This window comes from Pezoporus occidentalis, unplaced genomic scaffold (genome assembly GCF_034315485.1).
Source record: "Pezoporus occidentalis ecotype Australia unplaced genomic scaffold, CSIRO_AGI_Poc_V1 ctg10, whole genome shotgun sequence".
Taxonomy (NCBI): Eukaryota; Metazoa; Chordata; class Aves; order Psittaciformes; family Psittacidae; genus Pezoporus; species Pezoporus occidentalis.
The window spans coordinates 10,053,137-10,077,667 of NW_026912779.1; the positions used below are offsets into that span (position 1 = coordinate 10,053,137).

The window sequence follows — 24,531 nt, forward strand, 5'->3', positions numbered from 1 at the left end:
TTTCTGCAGTTCTCCAGAGCACAGAACCAGGAGCCGAACACTGCTCTCTGCTCCGAAGCAGCGATTCCCACGTCAGCTAAGGGGAGCTGCAGCTGTGCGAGCAGTGGGGCAGGACAGGTCGCCAAGGTTATTAGTATAAGCTTAGTCACATTTTGTGGCAACGTCCTGTTAACAACTGTGACTCCAACCAAAAAAAAAAATATCTAAAATCAACACACACACACACAAAAAACCCAAAACCATAAAAACATACGCTCCACGCTCTTCCCCTGGCACCTAGCAAATGAGGCAACAACAACAACTCTGCTCAAAAAAGTTCCCTGAGCTGCCTATCAGCAACATTATATGTATTTTTTTTGCTTTCTACAACTACTACAACTATGACATTTTCCATGTTTTATTTTGCATATGTGATCTAGAGTTCACTTACTGTTAGATGCTGGAACAGCCATGCCCTCATGATATTTGTGGCTACTTTGGGAAAGATGCCACGCTTTTTATGTCGCTTTTTGTCCTTATCTGGATCATCATCATCACCTGTGCTGGGGGAAGCTACACTGTTGTCCAAGCCGTCACCTGTAAATATAGTGAATCAAATTTTGACTTATGCTACCTTTATATACTTCAGCCGAAGCCTGGCTTTGGGTATAAACTGCATAAATATTTAAATGAGGTATAAATTCTTTAACACCGTAATTCACCAGGGATTAAGGGGTTGGGGGGGAAGAAACATGGGGAGAGGGAGGGTCTCAGAACTGTGTTAGCCCCATTCTGGTTTATCCTGAAGGACAGTGTGGCCATTTCTGCCACTGTAACACAAAAAGTGCTTAAAAAGAAATAATAAAAGAAAAATCACAAGCTATCAGCTTGCAAAGGTGGAAACAGTGGCTTTTCTTCACACTGGTCACTTCCTAAAAATTCATTCCAATCAGCTACTTTAGCTGAGATGGCAATTAGGAAAGCATTGATGGTGTCCCATCCCCATGACGTGTGTGAAGCTGGGTGCCCTGTCCCACTCTAGGATGTGAAAAGTGGGGTGAATGCAGCTCTTTCAACATCATATTCTCTCCCCAAATTCAGAAATAACCAGAGGGTTGTGGCATCACTTAATGTTAAGTCTTTTATAGATGTTTGACTTCCCCTGACTTTTTGATGGGAGGTGGGTAGCTAACTGGCCTCCCCTCTTCCCAGCCAAAAGAAATTCGTAGTGGGATAAGTAGGTACCAATTTGACATACACTGTAGGAATTAACACCCTGCTTTGTGCTGGTGTGCCATATTCGTAACAGGAATCTGCTCCCGTTAAACAACAACTGATCCAGAATGAATTTCCTTAATGCAGAGAAAATCTCAGATAGTTCTCAACACATTAGCAACGTATCTATGGGAGGATGAAACTGCGCAGCAGCCAACTTGGGTCTGTGCTGATGGGCTAGCAGTCAAAGGAAAACAAAAGTTGCAGTGCCCAGTCAGTTGGCATGCAATTTTTGTTTCAAACCCTGAAAGCAGTTTAGAAACAAGTCCACAGGGTGAATCAGTCTTTACATTCTCTGCATGTGCATTAAACGGTATACCCTGGCTTCCAAGGACACTGTATTTGTACAACATCGAGTTGTGATTAGGCAAGTGTTTTTCACACCTCCGGGCAAGAATGATCAAGAAAGTCATGAGAATTGGGCTAAATCAAAACTATCTCTGTTAGGAATAAAATTAAAAAAAAAACAAAAAAAAAAAAGAAAAAAAAAGAAAACAGGATGTGACTGTCAAAACTATGATTTGTTAAAAAGCTTTTCCGCACCAAAAAGAAAAAAGGAAAGTTATTATTAGTATTATATTTTTAGTACCTTACTGACCATGGCAAATTTATAATTGTCCTTATGACTTGGCCTGTGTCTTTAATGAAATGGTAACCATGGGTAGTTATAGAAACAAACAAGATTTTTATGAAGAAATCAGATATCCGACAAATTCTTTGAAAGCCCAGTATGTAAAAAAGGGCTTTTATAGAGAGCAGCAATTCACCATATAAAATAATAATTCATAAAAGAAACATGAGCAAAGAAAACAACTCAACAGCATTTAAAATTCCACGGGCTAATCCACTTTCTGTCTGCAAGAGGCAAACAAGGAAAAGAAAAGTATTACGCATTCATTGATTAAAAATGAAAAGCTTCTAACCTAATGACACTGCCTTTCACCACCTCCCTGCATTCGTCCACCCACCCCCTTTCCCCCCCACCCCCCCTTTTTTAAAATACACTCTCTCCTTATTTCAAACCCCCTTCAGATTAATTTAGCAGGCATCGCCTCGTGCCTGACGGGAGGAGGACTCATTGATAATTTATGGAAATATCTACTATAATCCAAGGGAGATGACTTTTTTTCCAGCTTTGTGCATCAATAGATAATCAAGGCCTTCAAGCAGCCTTAGCTTCCCATTACCTCGGGCAAGAGAATTCCTGAAAGCATGCCTCCGGGGCACCTGAATTATATCCTCCATTAGGGGAGGAAAAGCTTTCTGCATTCCACCTATAACACTCCCCAGAACCTTTCCTGTTTATTTCTGCTGTATGAAAGCAGAAGCATTAGGAACAGGATTTTTTAAGTGAAGACTTATGTAGATACAATGGAGAAACCTTTCAAGCGCGAGCCAGATCACCTCCTTCAATCCCTGGCAGTGACCTATCCCAAATAAAAGGTTTCTGTTACATCATTAGCTCAAGCCAAAAACAGCCTTGGCTTAATGCACAGTTTGTTCTTCCTACTGTTTTTAGGCAAATACTGCTACTTTACTCCCATCTGGGAGGGAAATTACACTGCTGGGCTGTAATCTAAGACAAGATTTTCATTGGAAGCAAATGCTTTCAATCCAGTGTAAATACTGGTGCATGTTCAGAAAAGCCTAAAACAATAAACCCTGGCCCCGTCCGACACAAGTTAGAGAAAGTGAAAGGCAGGGAGAGGATAAGAAAGCACCCGGCTATCCTAAGAGCAAATGCTTCAGTAGACTTTTATAAATTGTTTAACCTCTTCCACTTGTTTAAATGGAAAATTGATCCCGTAAAGACTGAAACCACAGAGAGAAGTCTAAATGGTCAATTGTGGATTTTAGTATTTCCATCTACTTTGCAACTCAATACACTCACCTCTGTGAGGTCTCCAGAGATTCCCTCCCCCCCTCCCTTCTTTCCCCCCCTCTTTTCCTCTTTTTAAAGATCTCTAAACAAACTTGAAGCACCACTGACCAGCCACACGGTAGCAGCTACGAAGTGCATTTGTAAAATGTCAGCAGCAACTCTGTTCCTGAAGTTGACTTCTCCTGCCGCCAAATGAAGGCGAACTGAAAAGGTGGAAATAATCATAGAAATGATGCTAGTCCATAAACAAGCTTACAGCCTCATTAGTATAGCGGGAGGCTCCACTGGGTGATTTATGCTTGTTTTGCTGATGCCATGAGGAAATGCCATAGGGCAACTTTAGCCAGCTGCTAATGGTTTCTGACAGCTTCTTAGCAACTAGTGCAAGCAACGCTGTGGCGTTTGCTAGTGACAGAAACCGAAAATGTCATATTATCTGCCCATGTGTCACAAAGTCCGTGTGGCAATTAACTAGCAGGCCAGTGACTGAGGGGCCACAGGCTCTTCAAAATGGCCTGTGGCTATTCAGAGGGCAGAGCAGGCGCAGCGCTCGCATTTACGCCACACATACGCACGGATGTGTGCACGATATGCATCACGCTCCCTCCGCCTCGGTAGCCAATGACTTTGGTCAACACAGATCCTTTGTCCATGGAGAAACTCCAGCTTGCTTTCTCTTTAGGCACAGTGTGACATTATTAGAGGAATTGCAAGTAATCCATCTTGATATGATGGTTGGAAATGGCACTTTAATTGGCAATACCTGATACTCTGGTTTGGAGTGCTGGATCCGAAGGTGCTAGCTGTTTTTCTGCTCGCTCGCAAATTAGTCTAAAAGGATTTAAGATTACTGAAGCAGACTCGTTGCCTGTCAAATTGCTGGGAGCACAGCGACTCTGCACAGCAACTAGAAGCTATTTAAAAGAAAAAACCCAGAGCCTGTAAGGAGCAGGAGGAGAGCCCGGGCTCCGCACGCCCGCTCCCCAGCGAGCAAAACCAGGCGCTATATGTCAAACTGTCAAACCTTTCAGCGTGGCCGTTTGCCCTTTCAAATAATATTTAAGAATTGTTTTTGCACAATTTTTTATAGGCCATGGTCTAGTGAAAGAGGCCAACCAACAAAGAAAGGAATTTGTACTACAATTCGTCCGTGGACGATTTCTTGCTAGACCTGGGCCAGTCCCCATGGAGCGAGGCAGGTGACCTGTGGCAGCTCCCCGGCTGTCAAGGAGCTCCGATTTCAAACGCCCTCGACTCTGGCGTCCCAGAGTTGCCTATTTAAGCACACCCAGGCATTTAGGCTGTGCTATCTTGTTCCTTTCAAGAAAGGATAAAGCGGCATTTATCGTATTCAGCCCTGCTGAATGGGTCAGGCCGGCCGTGCCAGCGGGGGCTCCTCTTGCTGCATCCCCCTCTATGCCACCATCACTTCCTACAAGTCCTCTTCTCCTCCCACTACCCCAAAAATCAGAGGAAGCAGCAGCAAAGGGCAACTGAGTTTACAGCAGCTCCTTGTGTAGGTAATGTTCTTTTTGTCCTGGATGATCTGTTATAAACTTATGATGTCAAAATAGGTGCTTCTGGAGAGCCACTTGGCACACGTACTCTCCTTCAGTGGCCATAGCTGTTGCAGGAGATAGGTAGTGATTCAAGGCCTCCTCCCTTGTTTCCATGCTGAACCGAAATTAAATGTCATCACCCTGTAGTGTTGGAAAGGCAGGCAGCGTGGCATAGCTGGGCAAATTTCAGCCACTCCAGTTCCCAAATCCATCCTCAGATCTCAATCACAGAAGCTGCCCAGATACTACATAAACAGTCCCAGTCCCAAATCAGGGACATTTCAGAAAGGTTAGAAATTCAGATGCCCTAAAATCCCCAGCCCATTGCTTGACTACAAAATCCATGCCTTTGCACGTAGCTCTTTAAACTAACACCCTCAAATGATTTTAAGTGACTAGAAAACTCAATAGCACGGTGCTAAATATAGCCTTACTACAAGGATCATCACCAAATGTAACAGGATTTTTCTCACTGCATGTAGCCCTGTGCTAGGATTAAATCTGTATTTGGAGTAGAAATATGTTTTATATCACAGAAAAACATATTATCCTGCTTCCCACACTTCTGTCATGAGATTTGAGAAACGTTTGGGGTCCACTACTCCATTTGCTGGGAGGGGGTAAGAGGAAGGCACCAGTTTTGCTGAGGTCCACCAAACCATACGATGAACACTACCTTCCAGCTTTTAGAGTCTGCTTCTAGATAAGCATCTAAATCCACTGCTTTAAGGAGTTCACAGAAGGAAATGTGAAAGATGTGTAACCAGAAGCCCTTGGAAAGACCCAGAGCAACTTTTAAGTGTACTGACTAAATCAGTGGCCTCTAAAAGCTCCCTGTGTTGAACTTAATTGTACGTTTCCAAATCTCTCCTGTTAAAAGCAGCTTCCATGTCCTAGAACTCCAGGGTTTGCACTTACTTTTGCATTTCATAAGCTAATATAAGTTAACTATGCACTGTGTTTGGACAAAACCTGACTTCTGTACTAGACTTTCAATGGTTTTGGTGCTATGAACTGAAAATCCTGATATGATGTCCCAAAGTTTGTGGGCTTTTCATTATTGTGTTTTCGGTTCTTTAATTCTATCCTATTTTTTTTAAATAGCATTTACATGCAAGTTCCTCAAATTCCTGCTGTGCTAGCATGAGAAATCCTACATTATCTAAGTCAAATATTTAACTATTCAATGTCCATCCACAGCTGTGTTGGTCCCTTTTCTCTTTTAAACTCTCCAATAACCCACATCTCTTTAGTAACCTGTGCAGGTAACTGGAAAGCAGGGTTTATTAGTAACTTTAAGCAACACAATGTACTAGAGAGATCTGAAATTGCAAAATTACTTTGCTTAACCTTTTTTCAGTGCTCTGTGCTAATTTAGAGTAACTATTGTGATTTTTGCACTTTTCCCTATGCTATCCCTTGCAGAAACTCATCTCCAGTTTGCTGGATACCCACACATCCACTCTGCTGACTTTTTGCAAAACAAGATATATGAGTGAAATTTAATTTTTATGCAAGTTACAAAATTAAGAATTCCCCAAAATCAGCTGCAAGGACGCAACAAGTCTTTCCATAAAACAAGAGCAAAAGACAAAGAATTTCCCACAACCTACTGTTCACAGGACTTAAAACAAGTACTGCCATTTCAGACCACCAACGCTGAAAGGAACTGGCAGTCAAAGAAGAATATGGAGGTTTTGGGTTGTTTTGTTTTGTTTTTCAATTTGTTTCTGACACAACTAGCTCCAACTTGGCAAAGGAATGTGGTGAGCAAAAGTCACACCCAAATGACTCTGATGTGAGTCAGGGTGGTTAATATTCATGTCCACAAGGATAGGAGGATAAGTTCACTACTCAGAATTGATCATTTCTCCTTACAGCCATGTGGAGAAGGAGGCAAGCTGAGCAGCACAGGGGGCTGAGTGCTTAAGTGTGCCAGGAGAGAGATGAGAGGCACTAGCATAATCTGGGGATGCATGCCCAGCTGGCAATCCAAGTTGTACCTGTTCGTTGAGGAGAACTAAAGCTTTGACATGAAAAGGCCAGTGAGTTCAGAAGATTTCCCAAAAACACATTGTTTAAAAAATTTACACATGTGCATGCATATATTGCATATGTAACATTAACCTACTCTGTCTACTCTCAATCTGCCAATGCCTGAGCAAGGCACATGAGCTGAGGATGCGGCTACCAGCAAAAAGGCACTTCAGGAAGCTTAAAATAACTGTGCGATTTCTTCATTAGGAAAAACATTTTCTACTACTGGCGATCCACAATTAGTTAGTTGTGATGGAAGCACCTATGAGTTCCTGAGGTCAATGGCAATCATCTCAGCACATGAATGGCCTACAGAACAGCCCCCAAAATGATTTACAGCAATGACGGAGTTCTGCTTGTGAATTTGAAACATGATGTTGACAACAGACTGATTTTTTTTTCCCTTATTCCTTAAGGAAGAAGCCTTCTCAAATGTACTTAATAAAAATATAATGAGGAACAACAAGGTTGAAAATGAGCTTTAGCAAGGAACAAATACCATGCATTTGGGTTTGCATGCGTCTCTTTAGGATATGCGGTGCATGTTTCATGCAATGATTCAGACCACGACATGAACAGTAGGAGGTTGTCAGTCACAGATAGTATCCATATTTACAAGATACTAAAAGAAACAGTTTCAAAAATAGTCTACACAAATATTTATAGATGGAATAACCTGGACAAGTATAAATGACACTCTGGCATTTGACAAATTTTCAAAGTTCTTTTCTTGAATCATTGTACTTTGTTCTTTAGAGACAGAAGCACCTTTTTCTAGTAACTCAACCCTCCTCTCTGACTTGAATTCCCTTCAGGCAAGCAATGAGCAAATTAGCTGTCTATGCAAAGAGTAAAACCAGCATTGATGAATGGGGGGGAGAACCCCCAGATTTTACTCATTTTCATTTGTTTAGTAGCTTTTTACAGCTGAAACGAAGGAAACCTCTTCTGCACAATGAAATGCAAACCCCTTCTTAATGGGGTTCAGAAAACTCCACTGTTATAGGTAAGTTGTGCAATATTTCTGGAGCCATGCACCTATGTGCCGAATGAAATACTGAAAAGAAAGCAATTCATTGTATGGGAAGCAAACAACTTTCTGCTGCCAGCAACAGAAGTTTACTTTTGCGCAGTTGGAAGCAAATACCCTACAGAAAAGTATCTGGTTAAACAGAAAAACATCCTGCTTTAACCAAGAATGGTAAAAAGCTTAAAAAGGTTTGGTTTTAGTTTGGGGTTATATTTTTTGGTTTTCTAACCTAAAAGGCAGCATGACGACCCTACCACTTACTGGGAAAAGCTGGGTTTCAGTCATTCTCTCATTTTGTTCAAATATAGGCCTTTTTTGAAACCTGTTCTTTCCAACCTCAGCAGGACAGCTGGCCCTCCCAGTTAAAGGTCCCACCAATTGCATTCTCCATAAAAGTCAACTGTATACAGCTAAGACACAGTTAAATCCACCACCGGATTTGGTTGGACTTACTCCCTTGCAAAGCAGGAGCACAAGAAGCAGCAAGAGGAGCACAAGACAGCTCTGCCATGGGGGAAATAAGCCCAACTAATACCTCAAATGGCCATGAGGTCAACTTCTGTAAATCTCTACAGCTCCTTAACAACTGGCTCTATCTTTGTGTTTATCGAGCTCCTAAGACACTTGACTCTTGGACTGAGCACAAACAGCTATAAGAGGCTCAAAGCAAAGATCAGAAGCATATTACGCATAAACTAATATCTGTAGGAACAGTTTATCACAGTGGAGCATTTAAGTAGGCCTTTTTCCCTAAACTGGCCTAGGTGCTACCTGCATGCCTGTCCCAGAGGAGATGCCAATGTAGATTTCATGTTTTACAACAGAAAACATGCATCAGAACCTTGATTTTGTCTAAACCATTCAAAATTAAGTTCTTTTATTGACAAAAGTTTTTTAAAAATTAATTGTCAGGCAAGGGAGACCAAAATGCTTGGGATTGTTGTACAAAACTAAAGCATTTTATTTTAGACCAATTCAAGACCAACCAATGCTGGCCCAAGCTTCAGTGTGCCCTGCAAGAACTATAGTTCAAATGTTGCTTGCCCCAATTTCTCTTTTGCAGGGCTGGATCTCATATGTCACAAAAGTCACATAACCACAATGAACAGGAGAGAATTAGTCTAGCTGCAGCTCAGGCATGTCAGGATTCATGACCTACCAAGCCCACATGAGACATTTCCAATTGGAAGTTCCCATGTGTCAAGTGAAAAAGTTCTTGCTGACATGCAGTATATTTTATCTACTCCTGTCAAAGTAGCATCAAAGCCAATAGATTATTATTTTTCTTGTCCCTAGTCCAGCAGCAACATCTGACAATGAAAACCAAAGCACAATTGAAGGAAAACTAACATTAAACTTGACTTTGCATGCCATACTGGCACCATGTATTCTGTTTCCCCACATACAGTGGTCACTTTGCAACTGCAAGAGGCAGAATTAAAAGGGATGAGAATAAAATGCCCCCATCTCATCTACCTTTCCTCTTTTGACAACAGCATCTCAGATGCCACTGTTGATGCTTCAAAAAACACCCAGGACACCAGGCTGAGCACTGACGGTGAGCGCCCTACCCAGGGACATGCAGGCACTGACAGCGCTTCCAGACACTTCAGACCTACTAAGTTAGCATGTCCCCTTTGGCTCCAGCTTAATGCATTCATCATGTCACTGGCATGTTGTTGGTTTCCTACAACTTTCTATCACAGCTTCTGGTGTTTTGCTGTTTGTTTTACAGTGCAGTTATAGGTTGGGGTGTGGGGTTTTCTCCAAATTAAAACAAACAAACAACAAACCCAAAAGCAAATCCTCCAGGAGCAAAGAGATATCAGAGTCCAAAACATGTAACGAAGGTGAAAGCAAAGTCAGATTGGTGCTAGACACTTAAAAACTTCCCCTGAATATTACCTACAAGTGCATGCACCCCTTATTTTTATCTCTCATCTTCATTCATTACATATTCCTAGACATTAGCTACCTAGGATTACCTTGAATAGGCAAACTGGTGGTAGGAGAGGGAAAAGCCTTCTACTGCACTCCAGAATTTGAGTATTACTTATATTCCTACTTCTAGTGGCATCAAAGCCCCAATTGCAAGAAAGTATGGGAAGGAAGTAACTCAGCCACTTCCACTTCAGCTCTCTTTGACTCCATTCCTTTGCAATAACCAAAATCCCATAGAAATCTCAAAGCAAAGCTGGGGCCTAGCAAAGAGCAATCCAGTGTCTTAAAAACAATACATATACATATATAAACAAAATGCAAACACCCTTCAAAAAGCAAGCCAAAAAGATTTCAGGTGTTTCTTTTTCAATTTATAGAATTTGTCATTATCTCTAATAGCAACAGTAGTAGAAATGGATAGAAAGCAAAATCTGCCTACTTTTAGTAATTTAATGTACTTTAAATGGCATGAATGAGTAACCAAGGAAGTCAAAGAAAACCTCAGGTTCTGGCAGGCGAAAAACCACAGGCATCAGCTTCCTCATGACAGGTATAGACCACATGGAAGAATAATCTTGCTTTCTTGCTGAAGCAATCTCATCCTTGTTGAAAGGGCTGAGGACCTTGTCTCACCCCTTCTACCAGTGATGGATGAGTGATGGATGAGAACTCCCATTTGTCCAGCTCACCACCTGATCCGTCTGCTCCTGGGACAAACTGGCAGTGCCTACAGAATCACCAGCTTCACCTTCAAAATGGTGAATAACCTGTACCTTCCCCCTCTTGAGGTTACCATGGAACACATTTCTACTGTGCGTCCCATCTTTCTTGCCCCAGATTTCAAGGCACGCTTCTTAACTGATATGCAAGGACACACCACACACACAGAGCCAGTGCTGCTCCCGGTTAAACACCAGTGACGTCCTCATGCCTTTCCTGTGCATGCAGTTATTAGGAAGACTTTTATAGGCACTGGTTGCCACACAAAGGAAAAGATGGACTTTTCTGAGCATCCTGTAAATGCTGGGAAAAGAGAAGAATGGAAAGGAAATGGAAGGAGCAACCTGGAAAGCAGAAGGGAAAAACAGACCTTGGCTCAAAGGAGAGAGTTGACCACACTCTTAGCTCTGCCTTCATCTATAGAAGATGTTTGCTTTTATAATCTTGGAAAAAATGTGCTGTGTGAGCTAAGTCAGCCCCTAGGCAGATTTAACTTGGGTGACCTGAACTTACTCTGCAGATCACCATAGGTCTCTCTGACCTTGGCAGTGGCACAAGGTTGATATTTTCTCATGGACAAACTGCTCTGAAATAATTTTGCCAATGTATTAGGCATAAATAGGCTTTTATTTAGGATTGGGCAAATACATTCTCCCTTGCTGCCTCTCACCTCCCCAGACAAAATCTATTTATTAGGCTAAGGAAAATCCCACCCTTCATTAAGGTCTGGATGATGAATCATCTCCAGGGCCAAACATAAGCTTGGCTGCTTCATGCTAATGGCAATGTATTTTCAGACATTTTGGAATTAACTGGTCAGGTTTGTCACTTCTGATTGGAGTGGCCAGCCTGCACATTTGCAGATGAATATACAAATATCTTCAGACACAAGGGAGGGAGAATATATAGGTCAATAGGGGGAATGTCAGGCTTCAATTGTCAAAACAGAAAACATGATCCTCGCTGTATATCTACATGTAAGTGAAGAGTAGCTCCACTAAAACCAGCCAAGCTGTACCAAGATAAGGGAGAAAAGGGAAAAAAAAGTATTAAAAAAATCACATCTTGGCCTTGCAGAAAATTGACCAATTTGGAACGAACAGGTAAACAGTGTGTTCTTGGACAAGAGTCAGCACAGTCTGGATGATGCAGACCTTTCCGTTCAAGAGTCGCACTGTTTTTTGCATCTGGTCAATTGAGGTCACATTGCAGAGCTCCAAGGCTCTGCAGAAGCCCTGCACGCTTCCTCCCCATGATGGAGGTGGCTAAAGTGGCTATTAAAATCAGTTGTTTTTCTGATGCCACCTGATTCTTAATTGCTGAAGAAATGGAGAATGAAACCACAGAAAGGGCTTTCTGGCACTGGCTAAGGAAGTATCAGTTTTTGAGGTTAGAATAACATCCCTTAAAAATACGAATCAGAGTGGTCCTTTCAGGCTGCATCTTGATAGAGGCAGGCAAAACATTAGCAGACTGTTTTGGTGAAGACCAGTATAGTTTGTAATATATGAATAAAAAGACATGCACTCAGACATGTATAAAAATGAAAGAAAATACTCAAAAACCTGTATTCAAATTATCCTGCAACAGTTGAATAAATCTTAGTAAATACTATTTCCCATTTTCATCATCAGTCTGAATGAGTCTTTTCTAATAAACTCATCACATGTTAAGCAGAATGGAAACACAATTTGCCAACTGTTTCTGAATGGCTTGCTTCATACACAACTTTTACTCTACAGCTGATCACTTACAACCTGGAGGCAAGCATCTTCATCTTAACACTGGGCCACCAAGGCTTTTCAGGCAGAAAAGAGTGTCTCTGGCCACAGACCCACACTCACTCCCATCACAATCCCAGAGCAATAAACACTGATGCCAAAACTGGTGATTCTCTTGAGACTGGAATATGCTTTCACAAATATCTGTCAATTATCTGAACAGTTGCCAACAATACCACCCTCTGAACCATTGCTAATCATGCTGCCATCTTCTATGCAAGCAACTTTGAGTTTTGTCATCTATTTAAACTGCCTGACCAGCTTCACTTGCAATTCCATGGTCTAAGCAGATGAGAAGGGAAGACAGAGATTTTCATCTATAATCACTGGATGAAAATCAAAGTTCAGCTTAAAAGCATTCTTACTTATATTTAACAGTTTCTATGGAAAAGACTCTGACATAACCACCATAGTTGCAAAGAATACGATCTCTGCAGTGACCTGAGCAAGGAAAGATACACCTGGAGAGGGCAATACATTCTTGCCTGCAAGACCATGTGGAGAATCTCCCTTAGGCTACACATGAAGCCCATGCAAGGAAATGCTCAGGGCGGTGGGTGCTGTACACGTTAACTGAAAGATGACACGAGTTGTACATAAGAAGGTTGAAGTCTCCAAGCAGTCAACAAAGACGCCAGAAAGTCCAGCTTTCCAAGGCAGGGATCGGTGCAGGCTATGACTCCGACGGGGCAAGCAGAACAGCTCACAAGGAAGCCTCTGCTGGGACATCCCTCGAAGCACCTCGCTCAGTTCCCTTCCCTGGGTTTACCCTGGAAAGTCATTCATTCCTCAAGATCCCAGATAAGGCATGTTGACAAGGTGCTGAATGAAAGCCCACACTGCTGCTGCTCGTAATCTGCCCTGCATCTACGCCTGCAAGCCTCCAGCACTCAAAACCCAGCACCATCCCCATGCTTTGCACTCACAGACTCCCAAGGAGCCAAGCCCTGAATTTAATGTTTCTGCTGCACAGCAGGGTCACAGCACACAATCCAGAGATGTTTTTCAGGATAGCATCCACAGTGGACTTCAATATGGGAATAAGAGCTCAGTATTCTGTATAAAACTTATTACCCCCACCCTCCCTCCACTTCCTCTGCTAGTGAGGATTGCTACAAATATGACTACAAAACAAAGTGAGCTTTTTTGATTACATATTAGTGTGCTTAAATGGACCAAATATGCATTTTGTTAGTTTGGAGTGGAAATGGGTTTAACTCTGGCTTTACATTTAAAAGCAGACAAGGATGGTGTGTGGAGAGAAGTCCCAACAGCTGCACTGCCAGCAGCCAAAGGACCCCATGCCCAAACAGCACAACAAAGCAAAGCCTTGAATTGTTTTGAGTATGGCTATTCCTACCACATCAACTCAGCAACAGGTCTCCTTTCAAGGCTTTACTCATGGAGCCTTTCATCTCACGGAAGACCTCAATGCTGTTTAGTTGGAAGCTGAGCAATGCCTTGCTCCAAGGTTTCACAAGCCCCACCTGTCAGATTTTATATGTAAGTCTCCAGCTCCTAGAGTCATGTGAAAACCTTCCACCAAGACCACACACACTCTGATGATGCAAGCATCCTCCTGATGGCAGAGAAAGCTTGAAACCTGGCCTCACAAGAATTAGGCATGGTAATACAGACACTGCCCCCCGTGAGTAATATTAAATACATACATATATACACATATATACACATCCATATATATTTTTTTTTCTATGAATGCCAAGATTTTTAACAGTTCAGTTTACCAATACAGGTCAGCAAAGACAGTGAGTGTTATGAGATGCTCAGGCCAGTGTACTCGGGAGCTGCAGAAGACACAGCCTCACCCCCACACACAGCACCTAAACCCATTCATCTCATCTTCACCAGTACAAAACACTTCATTCAGCTTCTCCACAAATGCAAACATTTCCTTCCCAAAGAAACAACAAATTTTAGCACAGGTTCATCCCTTTTTGCTCTAAGCATTTAAGTCAGACTGCTAAGCTAAGTGTCTGAGCAAGGTGAGTAGTCCTCCCTGGGTCCCTCCACAGTCAATGGAGAGAAGCAGAAACTCTCTGGAGGGAAATTCAGGATTGAGATGCCTACAAGAACATGCACGTTACTAGCTTTGAATACTACACAGAACAGTAAAAACTCACAAGCAGTGAGGCTATCACAAGGAAACCATGGCTAATGAAAGAAGCTGACTATGCCCACCTCTGCTTCTAAACAAGATCGGACTTCAGGGCCCCTGCTAAAATTACTCAGGATAGAAAGGCTCCCATCCATCACCTTATCATGAGGATACAACCTCATGCTTCCTGCCACTGAGAATCTGGGAAAATGCAAAATTCTACCTCTTATCATCAAATCAGAATTAATTTCTTCTTCCTATTTTGCCTTACTTAAGGGTTAAAAAAAAGCCCTCCTTGATAGATAGCTAAATTTATGTCTTGCCAAACTGAATGTAAATGCAAGAAACAGGAAGCTTTTACTTGGAAACTGGAATTTCAAGCACTCAGTGGCAAACAATGAACCAGAGAGATAAAGATGCAATGGCAATGGTAGGGGACAGACCTGCCAAGCTTCCTGCCCACACTGACTCAAGAGCATGTGTCCTACCATGATACGGACCAGCCACACCACTTGCTTTTATTTTGGTAATTGCTATTTGTTCCTGTGAAAACCCCTATAAAAACAAGTCAGAAGACTGGACAATAGTAGACCTGCCATCTCTTATAGCCAGATCTTTTACTTAACACTTTAGCAAAAGATGTAATCAGTGCATCTTTGTCCATTTATACAATTCTCTCTGCTGCAACGAGGATTGTATTACACTCTCCAGCAGCCGACAGATCAGAGCATCCAACCTTCCCCATCACTTCAAGAGATTGATCTGATACTTGAAAGCACATTTGCTATTATCTACTCCAGCCCTTTGGAAATGACATTACACAGATACGGGGGCCAGGCAAATATTGCCACTCTTTTATTATTCCTGCCGATCACTCGCTTATAATATCTGAGAAATCCCCAGGTCAATGGGATTACTTTATCTTCCTCCCCCTGCCTTTATCTCCTCCCTCACCCCACAGGTATCCATGTCCAAATGGGACACTTCAGCAGGGGGTTTGCTTGACCCGGGTCACTCGAAGGTCAAGCTTTTCACCACTTGCTAATGCAAAGCTTCCCCCCAGCCCTCTGCAGCCTGGGGGTCCGGGGCACCCCCTCCCCATGCACCCCTCTCCTGGCTGCGGGTGCAGATGGAGGCAGCAAATGCTTCTCAGTGAAGCTACACAAGCAAAATTCTTCCCATATGGAAACTGAAACATGTTTTATGTTTTTAAATAAACAAAGCAAAAGGAGGAGCTCCTGAAAAATCAGCTCAGCAGAGACTTTATTCCTGTACTAAACTTGAAGGATGGGAGGCTTAACTACTTAGGAGCAAAGTGGACTATATTTTTGCCTACCAGAACGAAGATCGATTTTTATTTAGATTGATTTTAAGATTTACATGTGAGAAATGAATACAATTGGATCAAATATATACTAAAACAAATCGTTGACTCCCATGAAAGCCAATAAAACCAAAACAAATTTCACAGGTCTCACCCACTAGCATTTGAGATTTGGTTTATTTCATTATTTTTTATGTATTTATGGAGCAGAAATTTGCTTAACTCTTATCCACTTTTCCTTTACTGAAACAATAAGACTCTGCAGAATATTTTCTGCTTGAATATTATCACCAGGATAGCATATGGCAAACTAGCAGCAGGCAGTTTATCTTCATCCTCTTTGTAAGCTAAAATTAGCACAATGCTTTTGCAACAGTGCATGATGTATTCAGACCAGTATGATATACCTAATGCTACTTCAGATTCATCCCTGGCTAACCTCCAATATCCAAGTAAATTGACTGCTAATTTTAACTGAGTATTAATAAGTTTAGCATCAAGTTGGCATTTATCAACTTGGGAGGCACTTTTAAGTTTAATACTGTCATTTCACCTACACCAAATGCAACAGTAAATAAAATTTGTGTATTAGTAACACATTGAATTTCAATTCATCTGTATGAGGCAATTCTGATTTATATTAAAACATTACATATGGGAAGCCATGCCGCAAAATTGAATAACTGTGTATACCCTGCTTTTCAGTGATATGATACAATTAATCATGGTGAAGAGCTGATAAACCCATGTTATGACTAACATGCTTCTCCTGCTGCAGCCTGCATTCCTGCAGACTGTTAGCTGGTTACTTTATGGAGATCAGATTCAACCAAATCACCAGCTTCATTTGGATCAAATTAAACCAAGTCACTAACTTCACATTTCCTGACAATGTGGCTATACTAGTCTTCTCTGCTTGCCAGTCTGCTCTTCAACCTGGTAAAGTATGGCCTCCTCAGGGGTATTTTAGCTGGGTTAAATATGTGGTGAGACACTAACGTTAGCACTGCTTGCTAATTTGTTTCTTGTGGCTGTAATGCCTAATGTAATGTAATAAGGAACTTAGCACAACACTCTTCCTAAAGGAAACACAGGAAAAAGGCCCTGTACTTCACAAGAATGTTTGGTTTGCCACCTTTCTTGCCAGGTTCACAGAATAAAAAATGTGTAATAGTGGGAAGCAGTCGCATCCAAGCATGTGTATGAACAAACACACACACAAACTTTAAATATTTATACGCTGACATTCAAAGATTTTGTGGCTCAGTCTGCTTAAAACAGCCCTCTGCTTTACCTACAGCCCATCACAAAACTGCAACATAACACCAAGTTAAACTGAATGAATATTACCACTAGTCTTGCTTTTACACAGCTGGCAGAATTTGCATGGTATACTCCAGACAGACACAGAAAAAAGAAAACGGATGGAATTCTGCGCCAAAGCCTCTCTTAGGGCACCCTCACTGCCACAGCCAGAGACAAGAGAGGATGAATAGGAGATGCTTTAGTAAGTAAAGGGAGGAGTAGTACTGCATGAACATGTTTCAACCCCATTTTATTGCCTCTTTTCCAGTCCATGCAATTTGCCAGCATCTTATCCCCTACTCTTTAGGAAGAGGCCGCTACGCTCCGATGTTACAGTTCCCTGAAAGAAACTTAAATACAATTTTAAGTTATGACACTCTGCTTCAAGCAGTTCAGTTAATACTGACCACATTATCTTTTCCCCCGGCTCTACAAAGGCAGTCGATATAGAAGTGCATGTGCTATAACCCAGGGCCCCAAGCCAGAAGCACCACGGTTGGGTTTCTCCCTCAGTGTTGTGCCAGGGAGGGAGGAGATGCTCTTGGCACAGCAATGAGAACAACAAAAGGTTCTCCATCCTACAAGCCTTGCTTCCATGACCTTCACTTGCTGACCAGAGAGAACTAAGATATGCCTTCTTCAAAGTCCATCGGGACACTACAGACTCCAGAATATATTTAGCATGCATCCATGTGACACTAACTGCTATTCAGAGCACTGGGGGAAGATTTAAGAATCAGTTAGGTTGCATCCACCACCTTTAGCTCTTTTCTGAGGACATTAACTGCTGCCTCCTAGTAGGTCTTCTCCTGCCTTCCTGCAAAAGATGCATTTACAGCCCTGAGATGATACACAGTACCAAGGCTGCAAGGGCTGTTGCTCTCCTGTGGCACAGGACCAGCCACAGAAAACCTAAGGGCTAAGGGACAAGTAGTTCAAAAAGGCTGCCCACACTATAATCTTAATTACTTCTATGATGTTTCTTCTTTCTGACACCTCCACATTAGCTTCTGCAAACAGCAACCACGAAAAACTGCCTGCAAAATCTGTATCAGCTTTTCAACGCTCATGAGGAAGAAAATAAATAATCTATAAATAAATATATATATCTCTCTATATATCATCTGTGGCTATTAGACGTCAGAGATACCACCTGGCGATGAGGAAGTTCCCAAGCCACAGAGTGCAGGAGGGTGGCAGAGGGACCTGGGGAGATAGTGCTTGCCCTGATGTGACACCACTCCCACAGCATGTCATGGGCACAGCCAGGCTCTCCGGTGCCCTTTCTCACCTCCCGACCCCTAGCAGCAGAAGTTCAAGCATGCCAAACCCAAGATGCAAATGCTGCACAGAGAAGGCATCATGGCTAAAGAGACAAGTCAGAGAGGTAGAAGGTTTTACCAACAACACCCTCACCCAAAGACCTGCCAGAGCAGCATCAGGCATTTGCTTAGTCACAGCCTTGCAATCCCATACCAGCTCAGGGAGAAGAGACATTGGGCCTCTCCCTCTGGTATTCCTCACGGCACTGACTAGTGGGTCACCAGGCCAGAGGGAAGTGGTCCCTGATGAATTATACAGTGACAGGTGGCTCTGCCACCACTACAAACCGCAGGGGCTACCCCCATTGCCCACAGAAGGTCCCATCTCATTCAAAAAGAGAATAAAAAAAAGCCTGTATGCACCAATGTGCTTACAAAAAATGATGTCAGCATCTTACAGCGCCGATCCTATTAATTAATCCCTGGAAGAATGCCCCCTCACCCACAAACATATAATGTAATGCTAGCTTAATCTTACCTAAAAAAAAAACAACAATGCAATAAGATTACTAGTCTGACTCTGCTAACTGCTACAGCACTGCTTAATCCTGCATTTCAGTGCTTTAACAAGCTTCTACAATACTGTACGGAGTTTATCAGGGCAGTTGCCGAGACAAGGACTTATGTTTTAAACAATATAATTCCACCGCCTTTTGAGCTCTTCATGTGTTATGTTTCTACAATGACTTTCATCCTGCAAATCTCAAAGCCTGCTGCCTGTTCCTGTTTCCACTGAAGTCTTTCAGGTTTCATATTGAAGCAGGATTAGAAATGAAGAAGAAATATATAAATACACACATACATATATATGGGGGAGTCATAGCAGGAAGATCTGCTGTGGCAGGGGGCTCATCCCTGCCACCCCCAAATGCAGATGGGACAGGTAACACTAAACTGGCCCCCTACCCCCAAAAAACTGCAAGAGAACCACCCTGCCCAAATAACTAGCTACAAATGTGACCTGTGAAAGTACTGTTCCCCCCATCCCTGCAATAACTTTGCCTTCATCCCCAGGCCACTCTCCCACCAGCACAGGGTGCCATGCTCTGGCAACACGCACCTGCAGCCACACATTTCCCAGTCTACGCTGGCTATAGACATATTAAGCTTCCTACAGAATAGGAGAAGAAAGCTATGCTCCCTCCCTGTAATTATCAAATCAGCCCGAAAATGAGGAAGAATTGAGAATCCTCATTATAGCACATCATAAAACACAGCGAGGCCTCGCGCTCGCTGGATGTTATTGGCGCAGTCTGCCAACAAAACTTTACAAAGAGTGCAGGATTTCATGTTTGCAGAGATATTAAAGTCATAAAAGGGGAAATTTGTATTTTATTTTCCCACAGCCTAAATGAAGGTGAACCAAGCAAATTTGGCAGAGAGCGCTAGTCAGATGCCATTTCCCACAGCAGCGTGGTATTTTCCTCTGGGAATAAAACATTCTCCTTCAACTACTGTTTATAACTCTTATCAGTTCAACAGCAATAGAGCCATCAAGTCCAATATCTTGTGGAAAAAAGTCAAGGTCAACAAGTACTTGCATTTTCGTTTATCTTTAGCTGCAATTGCTACTGACATTCAATTGGGTAATAAACATGAGGACTGTCAAATGCTCTCAGCAAACAGGTGATCCAAAAGCTATCAGAGAGAAAGAGGCTACCGCCAGGTAATCAAACAATTCTGTTGCAACAATTATGATTTGAGTGCATTCATTTACAGAAGCAATCACCTGTCAAATTTGAATGAATAGCGTCAAACCATTCCCACCACCAGGGTAATAAGGGCAAGAAAATACAAACTATGTCTACTTTATTCCCAACAAAAGCATGCCAGCATCAGCAAGAGCCATAAAAAAAAAAAGGGTAAATAATAAAAAAAATCCAGTTTCTTAGTTCGTGAATTAAATTTTATAAAATTATTTTAACATAAAAACTGGGGGAGATCAGTCCAAGTAGCACGATCTCATGTCAGTCTCTCTCAGGAACAATAACGGGTGTTTAGGAAAGCCATAAAGAAAGGGGGGGAAACACCAAAGTGGCTGTGCCACAGCTCTGACAAGCAGCACTTGGGCAGCTTCCTGAGCCAGCAGCTGCATCTGGACCAGGGTTTTTAATAGCTACAGAAGGACCTATTTTTCCACGAATTGGTCTAATCTCTTTTTGTCCCTTGCTGACCTCCAGAGCACACTGTAGCAATAAATTTAACCCACCACATAAAACATTTTTGTTTGTTTTAAATCTGCTAATGCTCTAGAAAGCTCCTGTGCCATGAACATGCACTCTCAGTTCTTCCCTTATGGGACAAGCACCCAGCTTCTCCATATAAAACTCATTATTTTAAAGTCTTCTCTTCCAAACTTAGTCATGTTTTCCTCCCCTCTCCCAACATTTCACGTGAGAAGTAGGAAAATGCAGCCCGATAGCACACCCTGTTGCATCACTAATGTGAAAACACTGCATGTTTATGAGTTTATACTCGTTGTCACAAAACGTTTCTCAAAAGCAGGGGCTATCTCAGGAGCATGACTTTGCTTTTTTAACCTCCAATTTAAAGAGGTCAATGACACACACCTGAAAGTCACACTCTGCCTGCATCAGACAGCAAAAGACTCAGCTGAAGCCACAAAGACCTGGAGAGGCAAATGGGGATAGGGCTGGTGCCTTCAAGGTGGAAAGCACATGGACCAGATGGGAAGCTCATTGGTTTCCATGAGCCACAGCAAACTAAAGGAGCATGACCAGGATGCATAAGGGAAAAAAGAACTCAACAGAATTTTTCTAAGAAACAGTTGTCTCAAGGAACTATTTTTCTAAATCAAACTGAATCAGTGATCTTCAGAACATAACTAAGGTCCTGTTAAAAAGGGGTATCTTGGACACTGGAAACTTCAAACCTATTTGTACAGCTACTTGCAACCAAACCCCTCTCTACCTCATCTGAAGAAAAAAGCAAGATGCCCTTCAGTCCAACACCTGAGGTTTTAGGTAATGTCCTAAGAGGTGATTTAGCACTGTGGTATTTTCTACCCCTTTTCCCTGCTTGGAATATTTAGGATCTTGTCCTCAGTAACACATCCAGGGCTGCGCAGACACACTCTGTGGCCTGTAAAATCCCTGCACTGATGATGTGATGCTCAGTTCAGGGTCAGAGCCATGTTCTTCTATACATATCTATGTATACTTAGACTTGTGCGCACAGCCACACAGATGTTTAATGGGTTAAACATGTTTAAATTTAGAAAAACCTGCCAAGAAAAAATAAAAAGGACTCCAGCACATGAATTTTGCTCCTTGATTGCAGACTGGATGAGAAGTCAGGAATATTTGTATTTCCATAGCCACTTTAAAGGTAAACAGTTCCCAAAGTCTTTTTCCCTCCTTTTACTCTGCCAGCAATGCCAGTGATCTTGCCTCTCTGCTCCCCTCCCAGCTGGAAGCTTTTCCTAAGCAAAGACCGAAAGTCGCATTAAACCGTGCTGAAATGGTTGTGCTGGTTTTGAACTGCTTATTATCTCTGGGGGCTGACCTGAAAAACAAGTTGGTACTTAGATGGAGAAATTCAGGTTTCCCCTGAAAGGCAAATGGGAGGAAGGAAGGTTTTTTACAAGGAAAAGAATTCGTTTATGACTACACTACCCGCAATTTAGGCAAAACAAGCAACGTTTATAAGTATTTAAGTTAGCTTTGCCAAAGTGAAAAGCAAAACGCTTGTTAATAACAGACATTTGAAGCTAATGCGAATGATTAAAATAAATCCTAACACTGAGAATAGATTGATGCTCGAACGATGACAGACACCCGCTTCCAAGCAAGGACCCTCTCATATGCACCATACTGGAAGTATAACCCTCCCTAGCTGAGGCTCGGAGGCTTAATGCTGCTGAAATCTAACTTTAACAGCTGAATCAGGCTGATGAGACCCAAAAGAAAAAAAAGGAAAAGAAAAGAGAAACCAAACCAGAAGGAAGAAAAAAACAGTTTCACGCCCCCCGGCTTTAGAGCAGAATGATAAATTGACATCGTGTTGTTATGAGCATAATCCTCAACCACTCAATCACTGTTAAAAAATAAAACATGATTCTGGGGAGATAAAAATAATTAATGCTGGTGCTGCCGAAGAATACGCACCTACACGAAGAGTTTCAGATAAAGATGGGGCTGTTTTAAATCTCGTATCTCACGTCAAAGGAAGGGGGCACAGGTGCTCACGCTGATTTAAAGCAAACTGAGCACTGCCCGCTTGATGGAAAGGCAAGAAAAGAATAAGGGATGGCAGAGCCTCAGCAAGAAAACTGATACCACTCCGTTGCCAAACAAGCCTATTACGCTTAATTCGGGATTCACAATACATAAAGCACCAGGAAAAATACCGGGAGCTGCCCCTGTTGACTAATGCCCTGTCTTTTCTAATCGAGGGTCACATCCAGTCTAACCGATCGCATGATAATGGCATCAGAAAAGGTCAATCAAAGACAAGCCGAAGCTTCCACTGCCTGGCTGACCTTCGGAGCTTGTGACAAATTGCTATCAGTCAATGTCAACTAATGACAGCGGCTCTTTGGCTAATCAATTGTTCTAAAAATGATCAAGAAAACTACTCGCAGGACAGCTCATTTTCACATCAATGCCTGTGAAGTATGAAAAGCTCATTTTTTTTGAGTTTTTAATAAGCTCATAAGTAAAGCAGTTACTTGGTAACAGGGGTCACCTTAGTGAAAAGACAGAACCTTTGTCTGCCTTTTACATATTCTTTTATTACCATATTATAGTAAAAATATGCCATGCCATTACTATGCCAGAGGGCTACATAATAAAGTAGGTAATACTTTATACTTTTTTTTTTTCCTTTTTTGAGATAAATACTTCTGTGGGTTTGGGGCCTCTGTTTGGATGTAAATAATTGTTGATATACTCTCCATGCATTTAAATGCAAAGCAATCACCACCAGCACACAGGTGACATGCCCGCTCACTACTCACCTAAGCCTCACGTGACACAAGGGGTAGAAAAAGCCACACTGCAAAATCCAGCGGTGCTGCAGGGAAGCTAAGGTCTAACAGCAGAGATTTTGTTCTTAAACCCACCCATCCCATGCGAGCGCAACTTATTCCAACTATTTCCGACAGAATTCACATTTGGTAGGAAAACCGCATGCTCCGAAACCCCCAAAGCCCTGCAAAAGCAAACAGACATTTCCGCCCTGGAAGGATTCTGTGTATAAAAGCCACCATGGACGTGCACAAAGGCTTGGGCTGTGGGACATGTATCACGCTTCTCCCTGTATATCAAAGGTGTGGCAGCAGACTGGAGATTCATCCATGCCTTCATCATACCTGCCTCTCCCAGCATCATCATCATCTGCTTCTCAAAGCCTCACAACCAGGCCATACTTGAATCCACATTCATGCAATAGATACTACCAAAACAACAAATCCACACCTTTGATCTAAGGCTTGAGACGAGCAGGCACAATTACACTTTGCTTTTCCATAAGGAGAGCATTAGGCAAAGTACACCACAGGCCATCGCATCACAAGAAGCCTCCTGAGAAGACAACGCATTGAGAGGGAACAAGGAGCTATTGCTCCAGCATAGCGCTGCTTTTTATTTGGGTTTACATCATTACTTGGGTGACTCACCTACAGCACCTGTACTGCCAAAAAGGATTTACCCCAAGGAAAACACCCCTCCCCAACCCAACTGCCCCCAAAGCAATCCCCCACCTCACCACTCAACATGGAGAAAGGGGGGAGTTGGAAGCACTAAACAAGAAACATTAAAACTTTTGTTTTCATCGGAGAAACTGCAAAGTGACAGCAGTTTCAGGTTACACCCTAAACCTGCCTTGCTATGGTAGTTTTTCAAATTAAAATATCTTCTGTGGCCTCAGCCACTCTCGAGCCGTCCATAGGCAAGAAAGAAAGGAGGCAGGGCAACACTTAAGCTCAGCCATAATTGGAAGTATGTGAAAAATGAAGTGTCAGTTCGGTCAATAAAGGGCAAAGGTGAAGGGGAACTGCAGCCCAAACTCGGTGCGAAATGTGCTCATTAAGACACCCAATCCGCGGGCTCCTGCCCACCTATCCCATTAGTCATCGGCCATCTGACCGCTTCAAATGCCTCCCCGCTCTTATTACTTTTCTTCTCCCATGTTAAAAAAAAAAAGGCGAGCTGGTATATAAATCCTTGCTCAGTCATCTGGAACATAATGTGGCCCTTCTCTCCCCCTCCACCCGGCTCTGTCGCCTGCCTTCGCAGCCT

The 24,531-nt window shown here is 42.4% G+C and overlaps 1 protein-coding gene across 6 annotated transcripts in view; it reads right to left on the bottom strand.

Annotated features, from left to right (window-relative positions):
* Positions 1-24,531, bottom strand: part of MEIS1 (Meis homeobox 1) — a 110,909-nt gene that overhangs the window by 53,823 nt on the left and 32,555 nt on the right. For all 6 annotated transcript variants that reach the window (XM_062611444.1, XM_062611419.1, XM_062611437.1 and 3 more), the window contains one exon: positions 431-576. In XM_062611444.1, coding sequence (XP_062467428.1) covers positions 431-576 — 146 coding nt within the window. The remainder of the gene's footprint in view (positions 1-430; positions 577-24,531) is intronic.